The sequence below is a fragment of the Salmo salar genome, chromosome ssa12 (assembly GCF_905237065.1).
Source record: "Salmo salar chromosome ssa12, Ssal_v3.1, whole genome shotgun sequence".
Taxonomy (NCBI): domain Eukaryota; kingdom Metazoa; phylum Chordata; class Actinopteri; order Salmoniformes; family Salmonidae; genus Salmo; species Salmo salar.
Window position 1 is genome coordinate 33804034 of NC_059453.1, and position 26400 is coordinate 33830433.

Here is a 26400-nt window from a genome sequence, read left to right on the forward strand (position 1 = left end):
TGGATAAGGTGAGTTCAGTAACCTCCTATTACATTGCTAAGCACTTTGAGGCCTTATAAGAAATGTCACAAATGCAACCCATTATCAATAAAACCCAACTGCTCTTTTAAAGTAATTTTAGTTTTAATTTTCTATTAGATGTTAGAAACTTGGACGACTGAGGGAGGGAGGGGGGGTGGGATGTTCTTTGAGGTTGTATGTCATAACCGAAAACCTTCTATGGAGGCGGCGTCCACCATGATGCGCTGCATCAGCACGGGCTCCGAGCCAAAGTCGAAGACGATGGTCTGGCGGAAGGTGCCGAAGATCTCGGTGCTGAAGCCCACCACCACCGTGTAGACGCAGTGGTCCATGCCGTTGTCGGCCGCCAGCGCCTCCTCGCCCGCCGTCCACTCCTGGCAGCCCTCGGCCGCCGCCTGCAGCCGCTGGGCGCCGGCATCGCCAACCGACACGCCCGTGATGGAGAAGTGGGGTCGGTGGGCGTCGTAGAGCAGGGCGATGCGGTACAGCTTCCTCACAGGCTGGGGGGGAGGGGGAAGAAAGTGTGAGAGTGGGCAATCGGAGATAAAAGGCAGATCATTTGCGACTCATTTGGGTGCTTTTTGGAAGCATTGTCAGTCAGTCATATCAATGGGTATATGAAAACGTTGGCCTTTGAGAGGGAACGTTCAGACACACAAGTACATGGTCTCCTGTTGTGGTGCTGGGAATGAAAAAAAATAAAAATACTACTTCAGTCAATGATACAAACTACTCCCACACACGACCTCGGCACAATTATTCTGTGTTATGAGAATGTCTTGATAAAGGTCGACATGACCAGACCGCCGGCAAAATCAACATGTAGAGCCTGTCTGTGTGTGGGAGCAGTCTTTATCAAAGTTGCTTATAATGATACGGCTGTGTACGGCCTATGGATAACAGTCAGACGCTGCCAGACGATTTCAAATCAAAATCTACTTGTGTGGTGTTTTTCTAAATATATTTTTGATTTGAAACCATTGGTTGGATCCCAAACAGCACTCTATTCCCTATATAGTTAACTGCTTTTGACCAAAAACCCTATGGGTCCTGGTCAAAAGTAGTGCACTATATAGGGAATAGTGTGCCATGGATAAGGAATAGGGTGGTATTTGGGGTGCTGACATTGAGTGAGACAGAGCACCTGTTACCTTGCAGAACAGGGAGAAGGTCCAGGAGTGAGCTGATTTCTTGGTGGTGACCGTTACGGAGAGGTTGGAGCTGTGTTCCACGTTGACGCCGTCCAAATAGTCACTCAGCTACGGCAGGAACAGAACACAACACCATTCATGCCAAGTTAAGGAGAGTTTAACAAAATAAAAAAAGTCTGTCTAAAATGAGGACATAACAGCTTAATAGAATGTACATTTATAATGGACCGTTTATTTGAGATAAGTAGACAGATGAAAGGGTCAACGGGTCTAAAAATCAATATATGCTGAAAGTACAGCACTGCATCTACCACCTGTATCAGACTCAGGGGCTCTGTTCCAATACACCATCTTTACTTCCTCCCTTCCTTGAAGGACTAATCCCTGATCTGACCACCTGTCAGTGTGTGTTAGATCAGTGATTACTTCAAGGAAGCGCTTGTTTTAATGTGTTTGAACAAGACCCAAAACGACCAGCTTCTCAGCTTATCGTCCACTAGTGAAATCAGTGATTACTTCCAGTAAGGGAGGGTGTATTTTAACAATATTCTAACAGGGCCATAGATAAGTGACTAGACTAGGGTTAACTCACCACTTTCTCAGGGGAGAGAGAGTTCATCCACTTCTCGATGAGCGCCTCCATGTAGTTCTCGGTGAAATGCTTGCTCTCCTGCTGCTGCTTGAGGCGGATGAGGCGCGAGGCATAGCGCTTCTGCCACTCCATCAGCTCCTCCTGGGAGTGGGCCGACGTGCACTGGGCACCGTAGCGACACAGGCCCTGCTCCAGGAACCTGGAGGAGGAGGACAACAGGACATTCAACCAGGTGGCGTCAACTTGTTACATGGTTTTCATTTCCAATAGTGTCCGAGAAACCAACCCCCAAGGGCCTGAAGCCAAAGGGCCTCACCCTCTGAAGCAACACTGAAAACCTGTGTCAGTTACTTAGCTAGGTAACAGTGTTAATAACTGTTTAGTTGCATGTAAAGCAAGCCCATGTTTGCAGGAGGTGGACATGATACTAGGACTATAACAATGGCTTTAATTGAAGGCCACTCAAAGTACAAATGTGACTAAATGATTGCATACAACATGCCAATTATTTGTTAAACTAGTCTTGTAATATATTATATGAACTATGGTCTTATGCCACTGTTAAAACGTAGTCAGCAACGCACAACAGCATTACCTTTTACACAGCGTGTATTCCTCACTGCTGGTAACTCCTCTAGGCGGGGGGCGAAACTGCCATCCATCCCGTACTTCTGACCACAAAGACATAACTACATCAACAAAACATCCCACTCGCACAGTAAATAACCACCTACATATGGACTGGGAGTCAAGCTTTTGAGACTTGAGTCAAAGTGAAAATGAAATCCAACTTTAAATGCTTCGTCTTTCAATATTCTGCGCCTAGGCGTTAAATGAGTTTTCCTTTCTGAAGCAAATCGGAGCATTGAGCCTGACTGTGTTGAGCACAAGTTGTTAAATCCAAACATTGACATATATAAATGCATCCAAATCTTTTTTTTCGAGTGAGGATGACTTGCTCACCTTCCTCGTTGTCGTCTGTATATTCTGTGGCCATCTCGCTACGAATGGCCTGAGGGTGGAGAGAAAGTATTGTATTCATAAGACAATAACATTTCATGTCTACTCAAACAATTAGTTGACCTCTTGGGGACTGCAACAGGTGATACATCTGCAGTGTCATTCACTTTTAAATATAATCAATACTCATAGCCCAAACTCCAACATAAGGCAAGAGCACCTCACACAAAACACTTACTTCAATTTCTGAGAGAAGCATTTTTAATCTAGTTAAGTCCTTTGTGACGATGCCGTTCTAAGGAAGAGAAGATACAGGAAATACATTACAACACATACAATATCAGCAAGCATATCAAAAAGCTTTTAGACTATATCAATTAAAGAGACTTGGCACAGTCACTGGTCAATGCAAAATATTCTTCCTTCCATAAATTCTCTGAATAACACATTTGTTTACCCCAAAACCAAATCTATTTACAGGCTGGGTAAATAAAAGTGCTGCTTATGATTCTTATACCTTATGCAGTAGCATGGTTGTTTCTCCCTGGTTGCAGCCAACTTGAGAACAATAAACTGATTTCATATCTATGCTTTTTGGTTGCCAGATAAGACACCAGTGTTCAGGCTTTGCGTTTAACAGTTGAATGTTATCTGTTGTTGGGAGTTGAATTAACGGTTGAATCTCCGTGTGATAGTAAAACTTGTTTGCCGACACCAGAATGCTGTCCACTCATTCAACTACACGCATGTGAAATCACACTGTTAAAATAAAATCACAAAATTTAAACCGTCAGTTCATCTGAAAAGTAAATCATATTTTAGCAATAACTTTTTTTTTTTTTAAGTCAATTGAGATAAGCAACACTAATATTTTTCTATTTTTCTGACATTTGCCCTCATGCAAAGATGCTGGAGAATAACATAGCAACAAACCCTTAAAAACATATCGATTCAACAGTCAACATGAACAACTCCTCTGTGCTGAGAGAACTTGTTTCATAAAAAAAAAAAAAACATTTCCTGGAAAAGTCCAAGGAACTAAAATGTTCCAGCTGCTCCCAGAGCTAAATGGCTGTGTTTGTCTCCATGGATCAGTTATAGGAGGGAGGAGGAAAAAGGAGGTGAAGGGAGAAGAGGGGTGAGGAGGAGGAAAAGGAGAAAGAAGGCAGAAGGGGAAAGAGGGGGATGTGGAAAAGGAGAAGAGGGAGTGGGGCAAAATAAGAGGGAGACAGAGGAGGTGAAGAACTAGGAGGGTGAAAAAGATGGTGGAGGTGTTGGAGAGGCAGAGTTAACAGTGGAGTAAGGCCGGGAGCCAGTCTTACCAGAGGTTCCCCAAACAGGGACTTGGAGAGGAGGCCGGCCACTTCGTGCAGGCTGCCGTCCAGCAGCATGCAGCGCAGGCTGGCCTGAAACGACCCGTCTCCCTTGGCCAGCTCCTCGGCCAGAACTGTAATAAACACACACAGGACGACAAGGAACGTTACTGTGCATGATTGCACCGCACTACATTGCATGGAACGTGTGCTCACACCCATCACGTCAAACTGCATTCTCTCCACCCAAGTCACATGACATGGGCATAACCGCTGAACTGAAGCAGGCATGGTGTGGTAAAGTCCTCCTACACAGGGCTATGACCGCCAATGGTATTCTAACCGCTTGTCTTCACATGGGGACAGCTAGCTACTGAAGCAGGCATGGCATGGAGAAGTCCCACTCATGGACACTCTTACTGACAATTGTGGCTGCTTTGCATGATGTATTGTTGTCTCTACCTTCTTGTCCTTTGTGCTGTTGTCTGTGCCCAATAATGTTTGTACCATGTCTTGTGCTGCTACCATGTTGTGTTGCTGCCTTGCTATGTGGTCTTAGGTCTCTCTTTACGTAGTGTTGTCTTGTCTTGATGTGCGTTTTGTCCTATATTTATATTTTATTTATTTTTGTATTTTTAATCCCAGCCCCCGTCCCCGCAGGAGGCCTTTTGGTAGGCCGTCATTGTAAATAAGAATTTGTTCTTAGCTGACTTGCCTAGATAAATAAACGTTAAATTAAATAAAACACGACTATGAACGCAAATGTTATGCTAGCCACTTGTCTTGTAGGTTCTCTAACTTGAGCCTGAACCTTAGCGCTGACATTTACCCAAAACGCTGGCACGTTTCTAACCGTAACATTTGTTGAGCATATCATCATGTCTGGAATGATTTTAATAGCAATGAAACTATCTGAGATGACACTAATTACCAATAAAAACAAAATGTAAGGTCTGTTGAATAGGACTGTTATACTTATAGAGTAGGATAGAGGGCATCTGTCTGTAAACAATTGTTGGAAAAATTACTTGTGTCATGCACGAAGTAAATGTCCTAACCGACTTGCCAAAACTATAGTTTAACAAGAAATGTGTGGAGTGGCTGACTCCAACCTAAGTGTATGTAAACTTCCCGAATTCAACTGTAACTATCAACAACAAAAGAAACACTATTTAAAATGGATATAGCCCTGAATGGCATTTGCCCAGAGCCATTGCGGCAAAGATGCCCTCTATCCAAGTCTATAAGTATAACAGTACTACTCAACAGACCTTACGTTTTGTTTTTATTGGCAATTAGTGTTCTCAGATAGTGTATGTAAACTTCTGACCCACTAACTTGACTGTGCCTTTAAACAGCTTGGAAAATTCCAGAAAATGATGTCATGGCTTTAGAAGCTTCTGATAAGCTAATTTACATATTTTGAGTCAATTGGAGGTGTACCTGTGGATGTACTCAAGGCCTACCTTCAAACTCAGTGCCTCTTTGCTTGACATCATGGGAAAATCAAATTAAATCAGCCAAGACCTCAGAAAAACAATTCTAGACCTCGACAAGTCTGGTTCATCCTTGGGAGCAATTTCTAAACGCCTGAAGGTACCACGTTCATCTGTACAAACAATAGTACGCAAGTATAAACACTATGGGACCAAGCAGCTGTCATTACCGCTCAGGAAGGAGACGCGTTCTGTCTCCTAGAGATGAACGTACTTTAGTGTGAAAAGTGCAAATCAATCCCAGAACAACAGCAAAGGACCTTGTGAAGATGCTGGAGGAAACGGGTACAAAAATATCTATATCCACAGTAAAACGAGTCCTATAAATCGACATAACCCGAAAGGCTGCTCAGCAAGGAAGAAGCCACTGCTCCAAAACCGCCATAAAAAAGCCTGACTACGGTTTGCAACTGCACATGGGGACAGAGATGGTACTTTTTGGAGAAATGTCCTCTGGTCTGAAAAATTGAACTGTTTGGACGTAATGACCATCGTTATGTTTGGAGGAAAAAGGGGGAGGCTTGCAAGCCAAAGAACACCATCCCAACCGTGAAGCATGGGGGTGGAAGCGTCATGTTGTCTGGGTGCTTTGCTACAGGAAGGACTGGTGCACTTCACAAAACAGATGGCATCATGAGGCAGGAAAACTATGTGGATATATTGAAGCAACATCTCAAGACATCAGTCAGGAAGTTAAAGCTTGGTCGCAAATGGGTCTTCCAAATGGACAATGACCCCAAGCATACTTCCAAAGTTGTGGCAAAATGGCTTGAGGACAACAAAGTCAAGATATTGGAGTGGCCATCACAAAGCCCTGACCTCAATCCTATAGAAAATGTGTGCGCAGAACTGAAAAAGCGTGTGCGAGCAAGGAAGCCTACAAACCTGACTCAGTTACACCAGCTCTGTCAGGAGGAATGGGACAAAATTCACCCAACTTACTGTGGGAAGCTTGTGGAAGGCTACCCGAAACGCTTGACCCAAGTTAAACAATTTAAAGGCAATGCTACCAAATACTAATTGAGTGTATGTAAACTTCTGACCCACTGGGAATGTCATGAAAGAAATAAAAGCTGAAATAAATCATTCTCTCTACTATTATTCTGACATTCACATTCTTAAAATAAAGTGGTGATCCTAAATGACCTAAGACAGGGAATTATTACTAGGATTAAATGTCAGGAATTGTGAAAAACTGAGTTTAAATGCATTTGGCTAAGGTGTATATAAACTTCCGACTTCAACTGTACATATTGGGCTATTATTTGACAACATATCCTATTGTTTTAACAATATTTCAATACAACATTTTGTACCTGCACCAAAACTCCAGGATTTCTTCCTACATAGCTTGTTCTTTTTTTTTTTTTTTTTTTTTTTTTAAATAGGGAGCCAATTTGTTTTTAGCACTTTTATTTCCTTTACGGATCAAAACGCGTTTTCTCATGCTCTCTCGTCTCTCTGCAGCTGACATAGGCGTCGCAATATGTTTGGAACATCGAATCGCAATAAAATCATTGTATTCAAATCCCAATATATAGAGAATGAAAATACATGCAAATGCACCCAAGTATTGTGATAACATCATCTCGTAAGGTCCCTGGCAATTCCCAGCCCGAATTTTAAAGTAGTCAATGTCATCATCTTCTACGAGTTTTAAAATGGTGAAAGCCCGCCATGGCGTTGCCCATGCAAAAACAGGTTTTATGGCAAGTGCATCCTCTATCCAACTCTATAGTTGGTATATGACTGTGTAACCTGGGGATGGGACTTCAATACAATGGGTTATGTCTTCACTATGATAAGTACTCTACCAACTCACCATGTTTGCAGTCTTCATCTGCTTGATCATAGTTTTTCTGGAGGTAGAAAGAAAACAAGTAAACAGACAAAGTCAAAGCAGCAGAATGACTGTCCTCATGAAGGAGGGTTTTATATGACAGAGGTCCTGACTGAGTCTTAGATAAGTGCCCAGAATGGATATCTTCGCTACTCAGAGCGGAGTCACTCGCAATATAATTATAGTACTTAAGTAGTCTCTATAATCGTGAGGCTTAAGTAGTGGGGTATAATTTTAGTGCTAGAAGGAGATAACAGCACAGTGCAGTTTGCGGCAGAGAAATGAAAGGAGGCGGGACCTTGGTCGTTTTATCTGGTTCTCAGAAAACAAAATCGAGGTCAAGATGGGCTTATGACACTTGACTTGAACACACTTATCAAACATGTTGGTTAAGTCATAATGCGGAGGAATATGAGCAAAGAGTACTTCTTAATGGCTCTTCTTGCCTTACTTAGATGACTGCTTGTGCAAAACAGGCCACAATTTAGTTCTCCGTGTGAGAGAACTGGCGTGAGTGCGTTTGTATCAGTTAACTTGTGTGTGATGTGTGCACAAGTGCCATTTTTGTGTGGGTAGAGGTCAGGGGGCCATATGCCCACTGAGGGAGTGGGAACGGGTGTGGGCCGAAAGGTGTGCCTCCTGGGTCAGTCTCACGCCTCACCAGCTGTAGCAGGGCGGCTATCCTGTAGAGCAGGGCGCGGCTGCGGAGGGGGGTAACCGTGTCGTTGGGGGGGTTGGATGCGGGGGGGTCCAGGGCTGGGAGGGGCCGGGGGGGCCGAGGGCCAGCAGCGCATCTGTGCAGTGGCTCACTGCCGCCTCGTACTCCCGCCTGGCTAATGATCCGCTGGCTTCTTCACATGACTTCTCCGCTCTCCTGTCCGCCATGACTCAGGGACAGAATGTCTGGAGAGAGAGGGAGGAGAGAGAAAAAGGGGATTTAAGTCACACCTAGACACTAATCGTGGGTCAGTTTAGCATTTTCCCCACTAATGGTAATTGCTGATTCTAGATCTGTACCTAGTGGAAACGTCACCCCGGAGTGAGAGATATGGGGGGGCAATGCTATTTCTGTGATTGGGTACTTGGGGTAGTGGACTGGTAGGTCTATTTGTAGACACTTGCTTTGACTAGTTGAAATATCTTGGAATCCAACTGTTGGTTCATAGCCCTAAAATTAAGTAGTCATGTGTGGCACTACAAACCTAAGTTAGTCCTACTGGCTCCTAAGCTGGGTGTACACTAGGTTTGGGCGGTACATCATACTTGGAAATAGCCAAGTAGTGTTTTTTCAATACCGTTAAAACTATTTCTTAGAATTTTTTTTTTTTTTTTTATACATTTGAATATTTGTAGCTACTTTTTAAGTAAATACCTGCAGTCAACTTGTGGAATAAGTTAGGAGATAAAGATCGCATTCTTCATTTCACCCGTCACAATTTTTCATTATGAAGCTTACAGGTAGTCCCCAGTCACATGGTATTTGTTTACAAACACACAAAGAGAGACACCAGAGCCTTGTAAGTCAATCTGTCGTGCAGCATGCGCCAGGTGATCTAATTACAGTATGGAATTCACAACTAAATGTTTGCCAGCTAGGTATCTTATAACTATTAAGTTAAATGTGCTAAATGCTCCGCAGTTCTGCATTTGGTTTGCTAATTTACTGGTTAGATTCTTCCTAAATCATGCTTCTCTTGGTAACAGCAGAGAATCCCCTTCTGGATCAAGAGCCTCTAATATTTGTTTTGTGCAGCAAACTGAGTAGCATTTTTTAGTTACTTGTATAAAAGATGAGCTGGGATGTCTGTCTTGCAAATAGCTTAGGTCAGAGACTGTATAAAATGTTAGCAGTGTACTTGTTTGTATTGCTAACCTTCGGATTACAGAGGCTCAGAGGGTTTGAAAATGTGTGTTCAGTGCCGGTATTACCGAATATCCCGGGATGGCACAAGATTGGTATAAAGGTATGACAATCTTTAGATCAGAGACAAAATCCCCATGTCGCTGGCTTCTTGGGGTGGTCACTGACCCTCGTTTAATGTCCTGTGTGGCTCAGTTGGTAGAGCATGGTGTTTGCAACGTCAGGGTTGTGGGTTCGATTCCCACGGGGGACCAGTACGGAGAAAAAAAAATGTATGAAATGTATGCATTCACTACTGTAAGTCGCTCTGGATAAGAGCATCTGCTAAATGACTAAAATGAAAATGTAATGTGAGCAGGTCAGAGATGCAATCTGAGGGCTACCCGCAGTCCCATACATCCCAACATTTTCAAACATGTTTGACAAAATCTGCAACGCTCTTGTAATGTGAGATGTGCAACGCTAGGGCGACAGGTAGCCTAGTGGTTAGAGCGTTGGGCCAGTAACCGAAAGGTTGCCAGATCGAATCCCCGAGCTGACAAGGTAAAAATCTGTCATTCTGCCCCTGAACAAGGCAGTTAACCCACTGTTCCTAGGCCGTCATTGTAAATAGGAATTTGTTCTTAACTGACTTGCCTAGTTAAATAATGGTTAAATAAAAGAATGCTGAATAGCAATAGCCAATGAGAAGTCGCCAGAGAAGTAGTCAGTGAGATGACGTTGTTTGGCATCAACCAGAATGTGTAGACTCTCTAGCAGGAGCGATGACTACCAGTGCGCATTTAAACTTGCCTTTAACCAAAGTGTCAAATCGTTACAGTTCTGAAGTTCACAACCAATGATATTCAATTCAAAATGTTGGCTAGATATAGTTCAACTCCGTATGGCGAGGGTGAATGTCTGACTGAAAACGTTTGAGGCTGCTTTGAGCCACAGCTCGTTCTAGCTAAGTTTACAACCTAAGCACATTATTGTCTTTCGCAAAACAGCGTGGTACCGAGAATCCTTACGACCAACTGAAGAATCTTGTACAGTGTGGCTCGTCTGTGCCACATGGTTTAGGGTGCGCACCACCACGTTGGCAAGACAAAAAGCTACAGGAAAGGCGCAGCGATGTTAGGATTTTTAAAGTGGCGGGTTTAGGGTACACCCGGCATTGCACAGGTGGTGTGCACTATTTACAATGCTACAGCATTCTAGGCCATGTACTCATAATGTCATAGTGGCAACAATTTTGTAAGTGATTAAAAGTTTAGGGTTTTCAAATATAGTAGTCAAATATTTGAAATATCCCACAGCTAGCACACCTGATTCAACTTGTCAACTAATCATCAAGCCTTTGAAAAGGTCAATCAGGTGAACTGGTTCAGGGCTACAACAAAATGGTGACCCGTCTGGGGGTCCATGAGGAGAGATTTGAAAACTAGTGTACTCGGCTAAAAAGCAACTGATCTTTTTTATTTTATTCAACTAGGCAAGTGAGTTAAGAACAGATTCTAATTTACAATGACGGCCTACCCCAGCCAAACAGTAACGTGGACGAAGCTGGGAAAATTGTGCGCCGCCCTATGGGACCCCCAATCACGGACGGTTGTGATACAGCCTGGAATATGGTCAGAGAAAAAGCCCTTTGTGGGGTTCCCTAAAGCAAGACCCACATCCTCTTTTGATGTCATCACAAATGTGATGAGAGGCCGAGCAGTATTTCCTCTGTGGCAGTAGGTCTATATATAGGCTTAGTTGTTGACCAAGGCATTTTAATACTGTTGACTTAATAATAAAAGCGCAAGTCATATCACAAGCTTGTTTTTCATAGTAACATATAGGCGACAAAAAGGCCCCGCGGCCAACACCACTTGAGTTATCCATTGGCGGCCTCGAACCACAATTGAATGGTTAGCAAAGGACGGACCCATCAAGGGCACTTAATCAATAGAAGAAATGTGTGCAGCTGCGGCATTGGGTATTACTGTATGCTGTCTACAGGTGACACTGGAGTATTTCTGAACCTAATAGGCCTATATGCACAACTACAGGCAATAAGGGCAGTTGAGTTCACCACACACTTGCGGCCGTTAAAACTTGTGTTGGTGTCTGTCCTCTGCAGAGAGTATGGTGTCCTATAGCGTTATTCACAGCACAGAGCTGAGCCTGGCCATGGCGCCCAAGGATTCAAGGGATACAGTGTCTAACAGAAACACACGCTACCCTCCCGCAATAGAGTGAAATGACAAATAGCTGGAGGGGAGAAGAGGGCCACCAGCTGATGGGCAACAATCGGTTTTCATGCACGTTAGGCAATGCCAGACATTGGGAGGAACATGGAGAGGCTTAAAATTAAACCAGACATGCAGTGTCTGTGGTGAGCGGTCGTCCCTGTTTGAGAGCCTCTGCTTTGACTAAAAACAGAAAAGGCCTCCGGGCCCAAGGAGCAACTTATAACAAAATGCCCTATTTCTCCTTATCAGGGTTCGATATGGTTCTTTCATAGTGAAACAACACACTACGCCACAGCAGTTATATCTAAGGACAGTAGCCTATTACACACCACCTCTACTTTAGCAGAAGTGGGGCTAGTCTTTGTTAATGACCATCATTGACTGAGTCAGCTCTCAGTGTAGGGTGTCCACTCAAAAACGCATATTTTGACCAATGGGTAAAATATATTTTTTTTTATTAAAATGGTCCAAACCTCCGGTCTCTAATCCATTCAAATGTTATTGGAGTTTTAACCCTCGTGTATCCTAGGGTGACTAAAAATCAGTGGAGGCCAGAGGGGTGGAAAAAAGTGGTAAAAAAGAATTGCATTGCGTCAGCTAGGCTGGATGCTGTGCGAGAATCAAGGCAAACTGACAGGCTCACCGTTGAACTGGTCATCTTTCTTCTTGAATCCGGAGGACATACGAGACAAGATAGATATAGAATTTTCTGACTTTTTAGAAAGGTTATTGATATGTTAGAGAAAGACCAACTGAACAATTCAGAACATGAAGAATCAGATGTGTCTTGGCAAAATGTATTTTGTAACATAATGAAGCACGTTTTCACCCACTCTGGGCAAAGTGGGTAGACACCCCACTCAGTGTCTTATGTAGAGTTTCCACAGAGTGAATCACATTTCAATTCCCTCACGATGACCAAGATGTGTATAACCTAGCCTAACTGAGTAACCTAGCCTAACTGAGTAACCTAGCCTAACTGAGTAACCTAGCCTAACTGAGTAACCTAGCCTAACTGAGTAACCTAGCCTAACTGAGTAACCTAGCCTAACTGAGTAACCTAGCCTAACTAAGTAACCTAGCCTAACTAAGTAACCTAGCCTAACTAAGTAACCTAGCCTAACTAAGTAACCTAGCCTAACTAAGTAACCTAGCCTAACTAAGTAACCTAGCCTAACTAAGTAACCTAGCCTAACTAAGTAACCTAGCCTAACTAAGTAACCTAGCCTATGTTTTAGTCATGCCATAGTACTAGCCTAAACCCACACCAAGACCACCCCCCAGAATTTGTGTATCTTTTAAGGAATACCTCAGATAAGGCCAAGGTTCAGAGGCAGGTTACCAGAGCATTCAAAGCATGTTAGGAAATGCTACAACTGCTGTAGTAGAAATATCTCTCACAGCACGTTGGAACACACAATACAAATACAGTGTATGATTACCAAAATATGGGCCAACACTTTTTGTTTGGCATCTTAAGTCTATTATCTTTAACTTGTTTACTATTATGGATTGGTCAATATACAAGAAATTGTGACAACCCAAGACATGACATAAGCATGTTATGGGAGTTTAAGAGCAAAATGACAACCATGTGGCTTGTAAGGAATGGCCAAAAGTGGTATGAATGATACTTTTACTGTAAAATGAAACGCCTCATTTCAAATAAACAAAGATGAAGGGGCGACATTAATACAAGGTAAAAGTCGTCTCATCAGCGGAAGTCTACTACCACCTTGGATATTTAGGCTATGTTAGCTAGCTAGTTACTACATATATGGTTTAGCTGATGCTTACCTAACGGCAAGTTTGATCAAAACACATTGCCCTATTCGGCATGATCGCTCCAAAAAAGGGCACTCCTATAGACTAATACAAATATAAAACAGTCTATTTTGAGATTCTGGGTCAGTTAATAATAGATGTACCATGTCTGTTGGCAAGCCACTAACGTTAGCTTGTTACTTGTCCATCATAGGAATTAGCTAAAACAACACCGTAGACGCACCGCTAGCTGTGGCTGGCTTCGCGTTCGTTCGCATCATGTTTGGTGGGACCACGGTGAAATAGTCGTGTGGCGCGATCTAGCTAGTTGGCTCACATTAGCTTGTATCAAGGCATTCAGCTTTCAGATTGCGACATATTTGTGTGCAACGACATGATTAAATATCGGAGTTATTTGAACCATGGAAATGTATTGCTTCTAACTTTAAAAACAAATTAATGAGATTGGCAAAACATGTTGCTAGCTAGGAGGGCTAGCAATAATTGTGATAGACTCAAGACTCACTGAGCGATGGTAGCCAATACCATTGCATTGGCACAACATTTACAACATTAGAATAAACATAAAGTTCCATAATGATTGACGTTGAATTCATCATGAGTACATAGTGAGAAAATGCACAGTTTGCACGTCAGCCAAAATAGGGCCCATCGCTTTGGTTTTGCACCAAGCTAGTTTGCTAACTGTCTGGCTAGCAAGCTGACCAAAACGTATGCAGAATGGATTCACACCTAGCGCGCTATCGTTAGCGATATTGCCCGGGCCTGTAATTTTGGCTCGGTTTTTAGACGTATAGAAGTGAATTGACATTATATTGTGGTCTCGGCATGAATGTTATACCTTCATTACTCTCAGAATGTGTTACAGACGGGAGTCAAGTCGGTGTCCTTGCCTCTGAAAAAGACAACTGAAAGGACTGAAAATGGGAAGTCTACACTTACCTAGCTTTACTTTCTACGCCATCTTGGATCCACTTATCAGCCCATCGCAAAGGATATTGGGATGTAGCTCATCTGAAGGTTGAGGGGATTTGGGTCTTTTTGGTGTAGGTTGGGGTTTGACGATTGTGAACTTCTAACCAAGTCATATAGCAGTCTTTATAGCAAGTCATTACACCAGTTTTCATATATTTCCCTAGATAATTGCACAAACCGGCTTCCAGTGTTCGCCTAGCTGAGCACTGTCAATTATATAACAGTATTGCATAAACAAAACATTCTGTTGTGTATTTTGTCCACTATGTAGACAATTTTCAGAGATATTTTGACTTATAGATGATTTGGATAATTAAAACAATAGAAAGGTAATGTTTAATCGTACATTACTACATTTACATTTTATTTCTACATACAATCTCAATGCCTTTACTTTTGAATAACTGCTGTATTTCTATTTTCATGTGGATATAACTACACAGTAAGGTAGAAACATTCAGCATCTTGCATAAACTCACTAAATAAGTCTTGATTTAGTGTCAGCTTTGCGTGCTGTAACATTTAGTCATCAGTAGATGGCTACAGAGGATCCAGAACCTTTCAAACCAACAACAAAAAGCTGCATCTGTCAGGTTTGCATTTCACAGCTTTTAAATAAGTATTCTTAACTTGATCTGACAACAGTTATAGACAACTCTGTAATAATAAAAATGTCTGTTACAATACTCAAAAGAATATCCATTATGCCAGGTGAGAATAGTTTGTTTACATTGCGAAGTAGACACAAAAGAAAGACATCAAGAACTTACAGCAAATGTTTTAATACAGCAAGTTGCACGCAAATGCTCTAACACTAAATCCCTTATGACGGTTACATGAAAAAGAGAGTTGGAACAGGAGAGAAAACATTAACAGTGTATGCCCCTCTGTGGTCTAGGTTCTAGAACAAAGTACATGCCCAAATTGTAGTAGATAAAATTGGGAGACCACACTAAACTGTGTCATTTGTATTACATCAGTGGGACAAGAGATAGTAACAACATATGGCCGTAAGACTTGTTTATTGTAAATGCTTAAACTTCGCTGACCGTAAGAAACAAAAGGGATGTGGGGTGGTATTTGTTATTCCAAAAATTGGGGTAGTTGACATTGGAATAGTGGTTCATTCATCAATATAAATTCAGAAGAACATTTTATTTAAGAAAACAATGCACTCGGTCCTCATCACTGCAGGTTGTGTATCATCTCCTCTTTGGCGATGAGATGTGTGGTTTTGTTGACCAGGGACATGAGGGAGTTCAGTTTGTGGGACCAGTCGTTGAGCAGGTCGTTGGGGTCCTTCGGCCTCTGGAAGTTGATGATGCCAGCTAGCCTATCCACCTTGGCGTAGATGGTCTTGTTCACCACCAGGTTGGAGAGGAACTCCTCAGACTCCTGCAAGAGATAGAGATGCTAGAACCTGTGTCTTCAAAAACTAATCACATATTTCATTTAGGGTACTATAGTACATCTATAGATAACTCCAAAAATATATATGTTTTTCACACTTAAAAATCAAGTTAGGAATATATGGATTGAGCTCAACTGTAGACCACTCGGCTAAAATTACGTTGCCACGAGGAGCACCGCATATATTGCAATGAGCGAGCTGCAAGACTTCGCACTCACACAGTATCTGCGCATGTGCACGGGTTCGCTTCACACCATTACAGCAACTGGGCCAAAACAGCGGAGAAGTTTAGCCTTGCACTTAAACGCTCTTAGTTATTGCGGAAATTGACCCACTATGCTGTTTACTTTGTACATTACGTCATATCTCTAAGTCTACCTTTGATTTGACCTTTAAGGTACGAACATCCCTAATATTTGATTAGGTTCCCCATTAGCTACTGCTAAAGCAGCAGCTACTCTTCCTGGGGTCCAGACAAAACATGACATAATACATAACATTAGTAGACAAATACAGCACAAGGACAGAACGACATATATTTAAAATAAGAATACACGTTTTCATACATTCCTTTGCTCTACTGTTATAATTGCTTTGTCTCAGCCGGTTCTGACTTCCTAATCTCACAGCACCAGTTGTTCTGTAAACACCAGAGATAATCCCACAACATCAGGAACCATCCATGTCCTTGTGTAAGCATTTCGTTGGACGGTGTATCCCGTACATACGACTAACAAAACTTGACGTCAACACTGTGCATAATCATGTGATTCATAGATGCTATTGAATGCAAGTGCAACACGCGAAAACGGAAATGCAACAATCGTGTGGAGTTTCACCGAAGTCGTTAACTCCTGTTCAGTTCCCCTGACGTGAACAGAGACACATCATATCACATGGAGCTGCACCGAAGTTTCAACCTTATTTTGGAGGGAAAACCATCCCTTTAAGGCTGCATTCATTAGGGTTGAGGACCAGTAAGTATTCCATCCCCTGACAAAAATGTAACAGATGTAAAGAGTAGATTGGGTGGTCCTTACGTCGATGGAGAGGTCCAAGAGCCCAGCCATCCTCTTCATTGTGATCCTTGTGTAATATTTGGCCATAATTCTTATATTCTAAAGGAGAGATTAAGAAAAACAAAAAAATAAGCAAAGGTGGAACATAACATAGTTGGAATCAAAAATACCAATTACGTGAAAGTATTCTAGATGAGAAAGGGACGTTTCCAGATAATTATTCAGCAACCATGTTCCAACGAAAGACAGCATTGTGATCCCACCAGAGACCCTTTGCTAAAACAAACTATCCCACTAAAGTAATTGTGATATTCTATCTATAGATATTCCACGAAAGCAGTTCCATAAACTACTTACGTGCTCCACCACTCTATTCTTGAGGTCCTTCCACCTCTTCTCGCCCTCCTCTGAGCAGTTGAATACGTCGGTGGCCGGGCTGTCGGGGGAGCCCTCCCTCAGCTCCTTCCCATAATCCTCCACCAGGGAGGCCCAACGCATTAGCTCCATGGTGGTGAACTGCTTCAGGAGGTCCCTTGAGGGAGAGGTAAAAGGGAAACCAGGATGAGATGAACCATAGCACAGCAATAGCGCCACCTCACAATGATATGAAGTTGAGGCACCAGAGTTTAGCCTAGGTTTCACCGTACCACAAAGATCAAGCATTTGCTTTTGGTAGCTTAGCTAGGTTTCACCCCTGGGAATTGGCTAGGTTATATGGTACCTTGGTGAATATATAGTTAACTACTGTGTTACAGAATTGGATGATGTGCTAGGGTGATGAGGAATATTGTGAAACAGTATTGAATGCTAAGATTTTCACGAATGAACCATCTCGAGGTTACATTGTTCCGATGAGGAATATTTGGGCATTGCTGATGAGAAATAATGTGTTATACCATTGAAGATTGTAAGGAATGAACCATTGAAGCTAGATTGCATTCTTGGTATTTGAGGAGAGGAGAGAAACGAAAGCAGCGGAATATAATGTGATTGAATGTCTTACTTGTATTTGGGTATTTCTTCCAATTTCTTGTCTTCGTTGATTCTGTGCACCAGGTCTGACTGCTCGTTGTCGTAGGGAGCCAGTATCACGTACAGAACAACACTTTTCAGGGCCTGGAACAGGAAAGAACATTAACGTTGTATTGTTATGCATTTTAAAAGGTGCAATCTGTAACGTCTTAGTCCCCTGTGAAGGCAGACCCAATCTTAGTTCCATTTACACCAATCAGTGTGCAGTACACTCACTAAGACCCCTCTCAAACTAAGTCCTGCTGCCAGAGCAATATTTTTCTCAGACACAAAATGTACAGCTTGTGCCTTTAAAAAAGCATCAAATCATATCAAAAGACTATCATCCTGATGCCTAAAACAGTCTTCTGAGACCAGTACCTACCTGTTGCCATTTGGAGCTATCCTCCAGAATGCAGGGGGTATCATAGATGGCACGGTAGTGTTTGCAGATCGACAAGTAGGATCCCTCGTGCTGGTCTACTTGGATCATCAGATTGTAATACTTCAGCTTAGACTCCTCAGGAAAAATAATGACGGAAATGGTTAATAATATTGCAGCTTGTATGTTTCTTCATCGGGAGCAACGTAGACAGCCAAAACAAACAGTCATTTTTTCCAAACAGACAAAAATAAAATCTGATTTCAATATTTTGCAGGAAATAAATATTGTTTTCTGTAGAAAACTGTTCCGAAATAGGAAACAAAAGTGAACGTTTTGATTGGAACATTGAACGTTTAGGTAGTTCCACCTCCCCCCTATAGACAAAACCATAGTTGCGTCTCAAATGGCACCCTATTCCCTACACAGACCCCTATGGGTCCTTGTCAAAAGTAGTGCACTATATAGAGAATAGGGTGCCATTTGGGAGGGAGGCCATATCATAACACCCAGCCTGAATAAATGATTTGGCTTTCCTCTCTTCTCTCACCTCAGTGCCATCCTCTGTAAAGAACTTGGTGTTGATCTTCTTGCTGATGATCTGGGTGCGGATGTAGTCCTTGACAGCGATGCACAGTCTCATTTGCTCCAGGATGAACTCCACCTTCTCTTTCTTCTCCATGGAGCCGTATGTCTCCACCTGTAGAGTGAAAGAGTGCATGTTGTCAGAGGCAGAATGTTATACTCTAGCCCTGGGTCACGTTCATTAGGGCACATCGTAGCAAAACGTTTCTCATAATACCACTCCCATTTTGTGCCTACTGAACACAGCCCAGCTGTGCTACATCACAGCCTGGACCGGAAGAATGGTTTGTGAACAACTGTTGTAGTGGTTCTGCCTTCAATAAGGACATACTGATGGAGTGCGCAACACTTTACAGACACTAGATTTTATATTAGATTAATTATAGTGTCTAAGACAACTTTCACTGAAATTATTAAAGGGAAATTTCACCGTTTTCAACTTCATATTCATCTCCAGCACCACCCCAACATCAACATATGTGAAAATGGCACGTTTCTATGTTTTGTAGTAAAAAGAGAGGGGAAGATAAGTGTTTCCAATGACATCATCCACCAATTAGTAGGCAATGCCTACTCATAATTGGTCAAAAAAATTATAAAAATATCACACAATGCACACAGATATCATTGGAAACATTTCTTCTCTCTTTTTTACTACAAAACATAGAAACACACCACATTCACATATGTTGATGTTGGGGTGGTGCTGGAGATGAATATGAAGTTGATAATTTTTTTAATGTCCTTTTATTTGATGTGAAGGAGATTTGGCCGCCAGTTTGAGTTCTGCTCGTGTCTGAAGATTCAGTCCAGTAAGTCAAATAGCTTCAATAAACATGGATGGTTTAAACTTCTTACCTCTAGTCTATAAGAAATTGTGAAAACTGCCAAGGAATATCAGCGAAAGCCCCTTACCTGCAGCTCTTGGAGGATTGCTGCGGCCTCTTTGACCTCGCCATGCTGCTCCTTGATGTTTGCCAATGTTTTGGTCAGCCTAGCCCGCTCAATCTCCACATAGATCTGAGTGAGGGAAACAAAGTCGTTAGCGCATTTAAATTGGAGACATGACTTGGACCCACAAAAGTAAAATATTTTGTTTTACGTCATCTGAATATGCATGATTGGTGGTATCATCTTAATGTCATTTTAGGATGATCCAAGTAAGGATAATCAGAGAAAGTTCATGACACCACGTACCTTGCCAGCGGTCACTGTGCGTAGTGTGTCAATGAGTCTCAGCTTAATGGTCAGGTCGGTCACGGTATCTACATACTTGTAACATTCTTGCACCATCTTAGCAACAGCCTGAGAAGAGAGAAACAAAGCAAAAGAGAAGGTTATATATCAAAAGAGATAACATCAGGCAACACTTTACTTTTGGTCTTGGAACACATAAAAGGACATGAAGAAAACATTGCTTTAATGGTAAGGCACCTTTCTTAACCTACTGGTGCATACCTGGGGTGTATTCACGATAAACCAAACGTTAGCAATCAGAACAAAACAGGGAGGGACCTACATAAATTTGTCCAAAAGAAATGTTTTATGCGTTTCAAAACGTTTTCTGTTACAAGACGTTTTGCAACTGCGTGCACTGATGAATACACCCAGGCCACTTTTTTTTTTACCTTCCCTTAGTATCCCTTCAAAGAAGGAGCCCCAAGTCTCACCCCTTTGAGCTGACTCCTCCTTTTAGAGAGCAGCATGATGTTTTCATTCAGGGCGTCCATGTCCTTTGCTTCATAGCACATCTGCACAACAGCCACCAGGATTCTGGAGGTTGACACCATGTCAGAAGCCTGTGTGGATGGATAGAAAGAGGACAATGTTATTCACAAAGATAGCTATGTGATTAGTCAGAGGAGTATGATCATAGAGATTAATCTCAATGGGTATGATGTTTAATTAGAAATACATTTATGAATTCACGCTCACCGTTCTTGTTTGCTTCTCCAGCGACAAGAGGCTTTCAACGGCCTCCTGCAGCCTACCTTCCTAAAAGAGCAGAGGAGATACATCTTACAGTCAGGACAAATGACAGACAATTGTTACAATGATCAATTTAATGACCACACATGATCAAATTACGAGACAGATGTCCAAAAATACAAATTAAAACTGTATCACCCATAACGTCGTTGATGATCGGACTCTGATTTGAGAACGCCAAAGATGTCAACAACACATTTCTGTCAGCTTTGACACGTGATTAAAACGGAAACTTCACTAGCTAGCTGTAACTTTAGTATATTTCTAACTAAAGTAAAGGGGTCTAAGAAAATCAATAACTGTGGTACCTACGTTAGAAGTTGGTTGATAAATTATTCAAAAATCCGACTGAAACGACCAACCAGCTGGTTAGCATAACATAACACCAAGAGCTACTGTATTAGTAGTCTGTAGGTAGCTAGAGAAGCTACCTGACGAAAACAATTACCGTACCTAGCTAAACAACTAATCAAGATGTATAACTTACCTTACAAGTAAACCGACTCAATATTTGTGATACGTTGTTATAATACAGTCGTAATGTTGCCTATTATGAAAACACTTTATTTGCGAACAAGTTAGCTAGCCATTTTGCTAACATTCGTGATGCACCATGACTCAGCCAGCGCTGGCCTCATTCATGCTCAACTTACTTTTGCCATTTTGGCACACTCCGGTAGACGTGTATCTACAGTTGAACTGTAGTCAATCTCCATCTTCACAAGCTTGCCATCTGATCTTTCTGATCGCTCCACCTCTGCAGACATGTTTTCCGACATCCTAAATTGAATACTACGGCGAATTGACAAGTGAAATTTCTGCTAAGTGCTAACTGCTGCTAGCCCGCTGCTGTTGTGTCAAAACTACAGGAAGTGAAGGAAAACCGGCCAATCACAATGAACTGCAAAGGCCACCTAGGCTGCCAGAAGGACCCAGAGAAGGACCATAAAAAATAATTGTTATTTGTGTCAGGCGTTTTGACAGTCAAGCCTTGGTTATTCACACAGCGTCTCTCTCTCTCAACTTAACCTTTTCATCTGCCCTCACTAATATTGTTTAATCTTTTTTCCATTAATAGTTTGTTGATGGGGGGAAACTGTGCTCAGAGTGAAACGTTATAATTTCCAGAATTATTTTCTAGATTATTCTGGTATCTTTTTTTAAGCATTAAAATAGTGGACCACAAACAAAAAGACCCCTGTCTCTGTGAAGGAGGGATTTTAAGTAAAGTGAATGTAAACCCAAATGTGTTAGAAATGGTCTAATTGACGATGATGATGATGATGATGATGATGTAGTCTCAAGGCCATCCTTCCAAATCTCATCTCATTGACTCAACCATCAAAGTTTCAAGACAGTTGTGCACTGTTGGTGATAAAGTACCATTTCCGACACAGACAGTCCTGTTTTAAAAACATTGAGGAAGAGATAGTGAGGAATGTGTTTTTGTTGCAAATGGCTTACACCCATGGTGGAATGAGAATATTTCCCCGCCTGCCCAGGGAAAACTCTCTATACACTTTGAGATTATTCTGTATAATGAAAAGCGCTTTACAAATGTCATGAATTATTATTATTATTAAACAAACTGGATAGAGAGAACCCTGCCTTAGGGAGCCTATCATATTGAGGTATGATTCTGAAAAGTACTGCCCACTTTCACACTATTGACACAATGTTGTGAATAATTCACACTAAATAATATATTTATTAAGTTCCTTTCCTGAGCTTGAAATGTGAACACCCCTTATAGTGCCTTGAGAAAGTATTCATACCACTTGACTTACTCCACATTTTGTTGTTACAGCCTCAATTCAAAATGGATTAAATATATTATTTAATACCTCACATTTTTTTAACCTTTATTTAACTACGCTGGGCCAATTGTGCACCCCTCTACAGAACTCCCAATCACAGCCAGTTGTGATACAGCCTGGAATTTAACCAGGGTCCATAGTGATGCCTTTAGCACTGAGATATGATGGGTTAAACCACTGCGCCACTCGGGAGCCCACTAAATGTAAACATGTACAAGCTTCCTTTTTTTTGCTCTGGCATTTAGGTTAATATTGTATAGTAACTACAATGTTGTTGATCCATCCTTGATCCAGCCAATAAACTCTGTAACTGTTTTAAAGTCGCCATTGGCTCATGGTGAAATCCCTGAGCGGTTTCCTTCCACTCCGGCAACTGAGTTGGGAAGGACGCCTATCTTTGTAGTGGCTGGGTATATTGATTTTTTAATTTAATTTATTTCCCCTTTATTTAACCAGGTAGGCAAGTTGAGAACAAGTTCTCATTTACAACTGCGACCTGGCCAAGATAAAGCAAAGCAGTTCGACACATATAACAACACAGAGTTACACATGGAGTAAAACAAACATACAGTCAATAATACAGTAGAAAAATAAGTCTATATACAATGTAAGCAAATTAGGTGAGATAAGGGAGGTAAAGGCAATAAATAGGCCATGGTGACGAAGTAAATACAATATAGCAACTAAAACACTGGAATGGCAGATTTGACAGTAGATGAGTGTGCAAAGTAGAAATACTGGGATGCAAAGGAGCAAAATAAATAAATACAATAGGGGAAGAGGTAGTTGTATGGGCTATGTGCAGGTGCAGTGATCTGTGAGCTGCTCTGACAGCTGGTCCTTAAAGCTAGTGAGGGAGATAAGTGTTTCCAGTTTCAGAGATTTTTGTAGTTCGTTCCAGTCATTGGCAGCAGAGAACTGGAAGGAGAGGCGGCTAAAGGAGGAATTGGCTTTGGGGGTGACAAGTGAGATATACCTGCTGGAGCGTGTGCTACGGGTGGGTGCAGCTATGGTGACCAGTGAGCTGAGATAAGGCGGGACTTTACCTAGCAGGGTCTTGTAGATGACCTGGAGCCAGTGGGTTTGGCGACGAGTATGAAGCGAGGGCCAGCCAACGAGAGCATACAGGTCGCAGTGGTGGGTAGTATATGGGGTTTTGGTGACAAAACGGATGGCACTGTGATAGACTGCATCCAGTAGGGTGTTGGAGGCTATTTTGAAAATGACATCGCCAAAGTCGGTAAGATGGTTAGTTTTACGATGGTATGTTTGGCAGCATGAGTGAAGGATGCTTTGTTGTGAAATAGGAAGCCGATTCTAGATTTAACTTTGGATTGGAGATGTTTTATGCGAGTCTGGAAGGAGAGTTTACAGTCTAACCAGACACCTAGGTATTTATAGTTGTCCACATATTCTAAGTCAGAACCGTCCAGAGTAGTGATGCTGGACGGGCGGGCAGGTGCAGGCAGCGATCGGTTGAAGAGCATGCATTTAGTTTAACTTGTATTTAAGAGCAGTTGGAGGCCACGGAAGGAGAGTTGTATGGCATTGAAGCTCGTCTGGAGGGTTGTTAACACAGTGTCCAAAGAGGGGCCAGAAGTATACAGAATGGTGCCGTAGTAAAATGCTTATTGAAATTCTCAATTATAGTGGATTTATCGGTGGTGACAGAGTTTCCTATCCTCAGTGCAGTGGGCAGCTGGTAGGAGGTTTTCTTATTCTCCATGGACTTTACAATGTCCCAGAACTTTTTCCAGTTTGTGTTGCAGGAAGCAAATTTCTGCTTAAAAAAGCTAGCCTTGGCTTTTCTAACTGCCTGTGTATATTGGTTTCTAACTTCCCTAAAAAGTTGCATTTCACGGGGGCTGTTCGATGCTAATGCAGAACGCCACAGGATGTTTTTGTGTTGGTTAAGGGCAGTCAGGTCTGGAGAGAACCAACGGCTATATCTGTTCCTGGTTCTAAATTTCTTGAATGGGGCATGCTTATTTAAGATGGTGAGGAAGGCATTTAAAAAAAATAACCAGGCATCCTCTACTGACGGGATGAGGTCGATATCCTTCCAGGATACCCGGGCCAGGTCGATGAGAAAGGCCTGCTCGCTGAAGTGTTTCAGGGAGCGTTTGATAGTGATGAGTGGAGGTCGTTTCACCTCAGACCCATTACGGATGCAGGCAATGAGGCTGATACACCATCCAAAGTGTAATTAATAACTTCACCATGCTCAAAGGGATAATCAATGTCTGCTTTTTTATTTTAACACATCTACCAATAGGTGCCCTTCTTTGCAAGGCATTGGAAAATCTCCCCGGTCTTTGTGGTTGAATCTGTGTTTGAAATTCACTGCTCGACTGATGGACCTTACAGATAATTGTATATGTGAGGCACAGAGATGAGGTAGTCATTGAAAAATCATGTTAAGCACTATTATTGCAGTCCATGCAACTTATTATGTAACTTGCTCATTCCACCATTGGTGTGCCAAGACAGAGGACATCTTTGACTGGGCTGTACGTGAGCTGACCCCCATAGGATTGGGAGGGCCAAGAGACCAGAGGTGACAGAATGGAGTGCTCGGGTTGAGGTGTAGGGTTTGAGCATTGGCTGAAAGTAGAGAGGGGCAGTTCCCCTTGCTGCTCCGTAGGCAAGTAAAGTGGTCTTGAAGTGGATGCAAGCTTCTACTGGAAGCCAGTGGAGTGTGCGGAGGAGCGGGGTGACACGGGAGAACTTGGGAAGGTTGAACACTAGGCGAGCTGCAGCGTTCAGGATAAGTTGCATGGGTTTGATGGCAAAAGCGGGGAGCCCAGCCAACAAAGAGTTGCAGTAGTCCATACGGGAGATGACAAGTACCTGGATTAGGACCTTGGATTTGAATGGTGAACAAAGAATTTAGCAGCAGGTTGCTGCTGACAACAAGGCTGAAACAATGAATGAATGGGGTAGGCCTAATCTCCATGTATTGACTCTAGTTTACCTGCAGATGTCCCTAGGACGTTACTGTTCAATATTTGGTTTCATTCACACAGTTCATTGCTTTGAAAGATTTCCCTCAGAAATAAATACAACTCATGTAGGTCAGTGATTTTCCTGCTCCGGGGAGAGGCTGTCACTAAGCGCTAGCCTAGGATCAGATTACCCCAACACGGTCTAAACCTTAGCCTTAACAGCTTGTAAATTAAACATGGCCTGTATCAACTCAGAGAGGAGACCAAGTATGAAATAATGAAAATAATAATGAATAAAACAGGGCTGAAGAGGCATCCAAATATTTACAGGATCCTAAAGCACTCATTCAAGTAATGTAGGGCAAATATCAACAGTACCGATCAAGCCTCCATCGATAACAACCGTGTCATCTTTATGATGAAGTTGTGTCTCCAATAAACTACTTAAGAAGAGACTGCCTGAGAACTCATTTGATCACTTTTATAAGCATGAGGTTTAAAGTTATATGGAGAATGAGAAATCATTGTGAGTGTGACCAAGCAAATTATAATGAATCCACTCTTTGTTACCCTGTACTGAAATAATCTGAGATCCACTGAGATCCATGGTCATCTGAATCAGGGTTAGTTGGCAGCTGGGGTGAAAGAAGAGCGATTACGATAGAGGAAACCAAGTCTAGATTTAACTTTAGCCTGCAGCTTTGATATGTGCTGAGAGAAGGACAGTGTATTGTCTAGCCATACTCCAGAGTACTTGTATGAGGTGACTACCTCAAACTCTAAACCCTCAGAGGTAGTAATCACACCTGTGGGGAGAGGGGCATTCCTCTTACCAAACCATATTACCTTTGTTTTGGAGGTGTTCAGAACAAGGTTAAGGACAGAGAAAGCTTGTTGGACACAAAGAAAGCTTTGTTGTAGAGCGTTTAATACAAAATCCGGGGAGGGGCCATCTGAGTATTAGACTATCATCTGCATATAAATGGATGAGAGAGCTTCCAACTGCCTGAGCTATGTTGTTGATGTAA

The 26400-nt window shown here is 42.2% G+C and overlaps 2 protein-coding genes across 3 annotated transcripts in view; both read right to left on the reverse strand.

Moving 5' to 3' along the window:
- The window catches only part of LOC106564877 (probable helicase with zinc finger domain), a 66187-nt gene extending 52011 nt beyond the window's left edge, over positions 1–14176 (reverse strand). The window contains 11 exon segments of the mRNA XM_045691276.1: positions 215–521; positions 1173–1280; positions 1765–1963; positions 2360–2435; positions 2728–2776; positions 2963–3019; positions 4047–4171; positions 7356–7392; positions 8035–8094; positions 8097–8276; positions 14080–14176. Of these exon segments, the coding sequence (XP_045547232.1) occupies positions 215–521; positions 1173–1280; positions 1765–1963; positions 2360–2435; positions 2728–2776; positions 2963–3019; positions 4047–4171; positions 7356–7392; positions 8035–8094; positions 8097–8258 (1180 nt within the window). The 5' untranslated portion in view covers positions 8259–8276; positions 14080–14176.
- Positions 14177–14975: 799 nt separating this feature from the next.
- On the reverse strand, positions 14976–21530 carry psd12 (26S proteasome non-ATPase regulatory subunit 12). 2 transcript variants are annotated; one of them, NM_001141769.1, is given in 11 exon segments: positions 14976–15608; positions 16665–16742; positions 17001–17175; positions 17647–17759; positions 18040–18174; positions 18587–18736; positions 19537–19641; positions 19819–19926; positions 20292–20420; positions 20557–20616; positions 21264–21421. In NM_001141769.1, coding segments are annotated over 11 exon segments (1389 nt in total). In that variant the 5' UTR covers positions 21390–21421; the 3' UTR covers positions 14976–15398.
- Between the last annotated feature and the right edge of the window lie 4870 nt (positions 21531–26400).

Bases quoted from the DNA above. Each gene is read 5' to 3' on its own strand.
- psd12 (XM_014131115.2), bottom strand. From the start codon at position 21,389: ATGTCGGAAAACATGTCTGCAGAGGTGGAGCGATCAGAAAGATCAGAT. The intron at 19,642-19,818 runs GTACGTGGTGTC...TCCCTCACTCAG, and splicing joins GCACAGTGACCGCTGGCAAG to ATCTATGTGGAGATTGAGCG. The intron at 18,172-18,586 runs GTGAGAGAAGAG...TTTCCTGAGGAG, and splicing joins TTACAGAGGATGGCACTGAG to TCTAAGCTGAAGTATTACAA.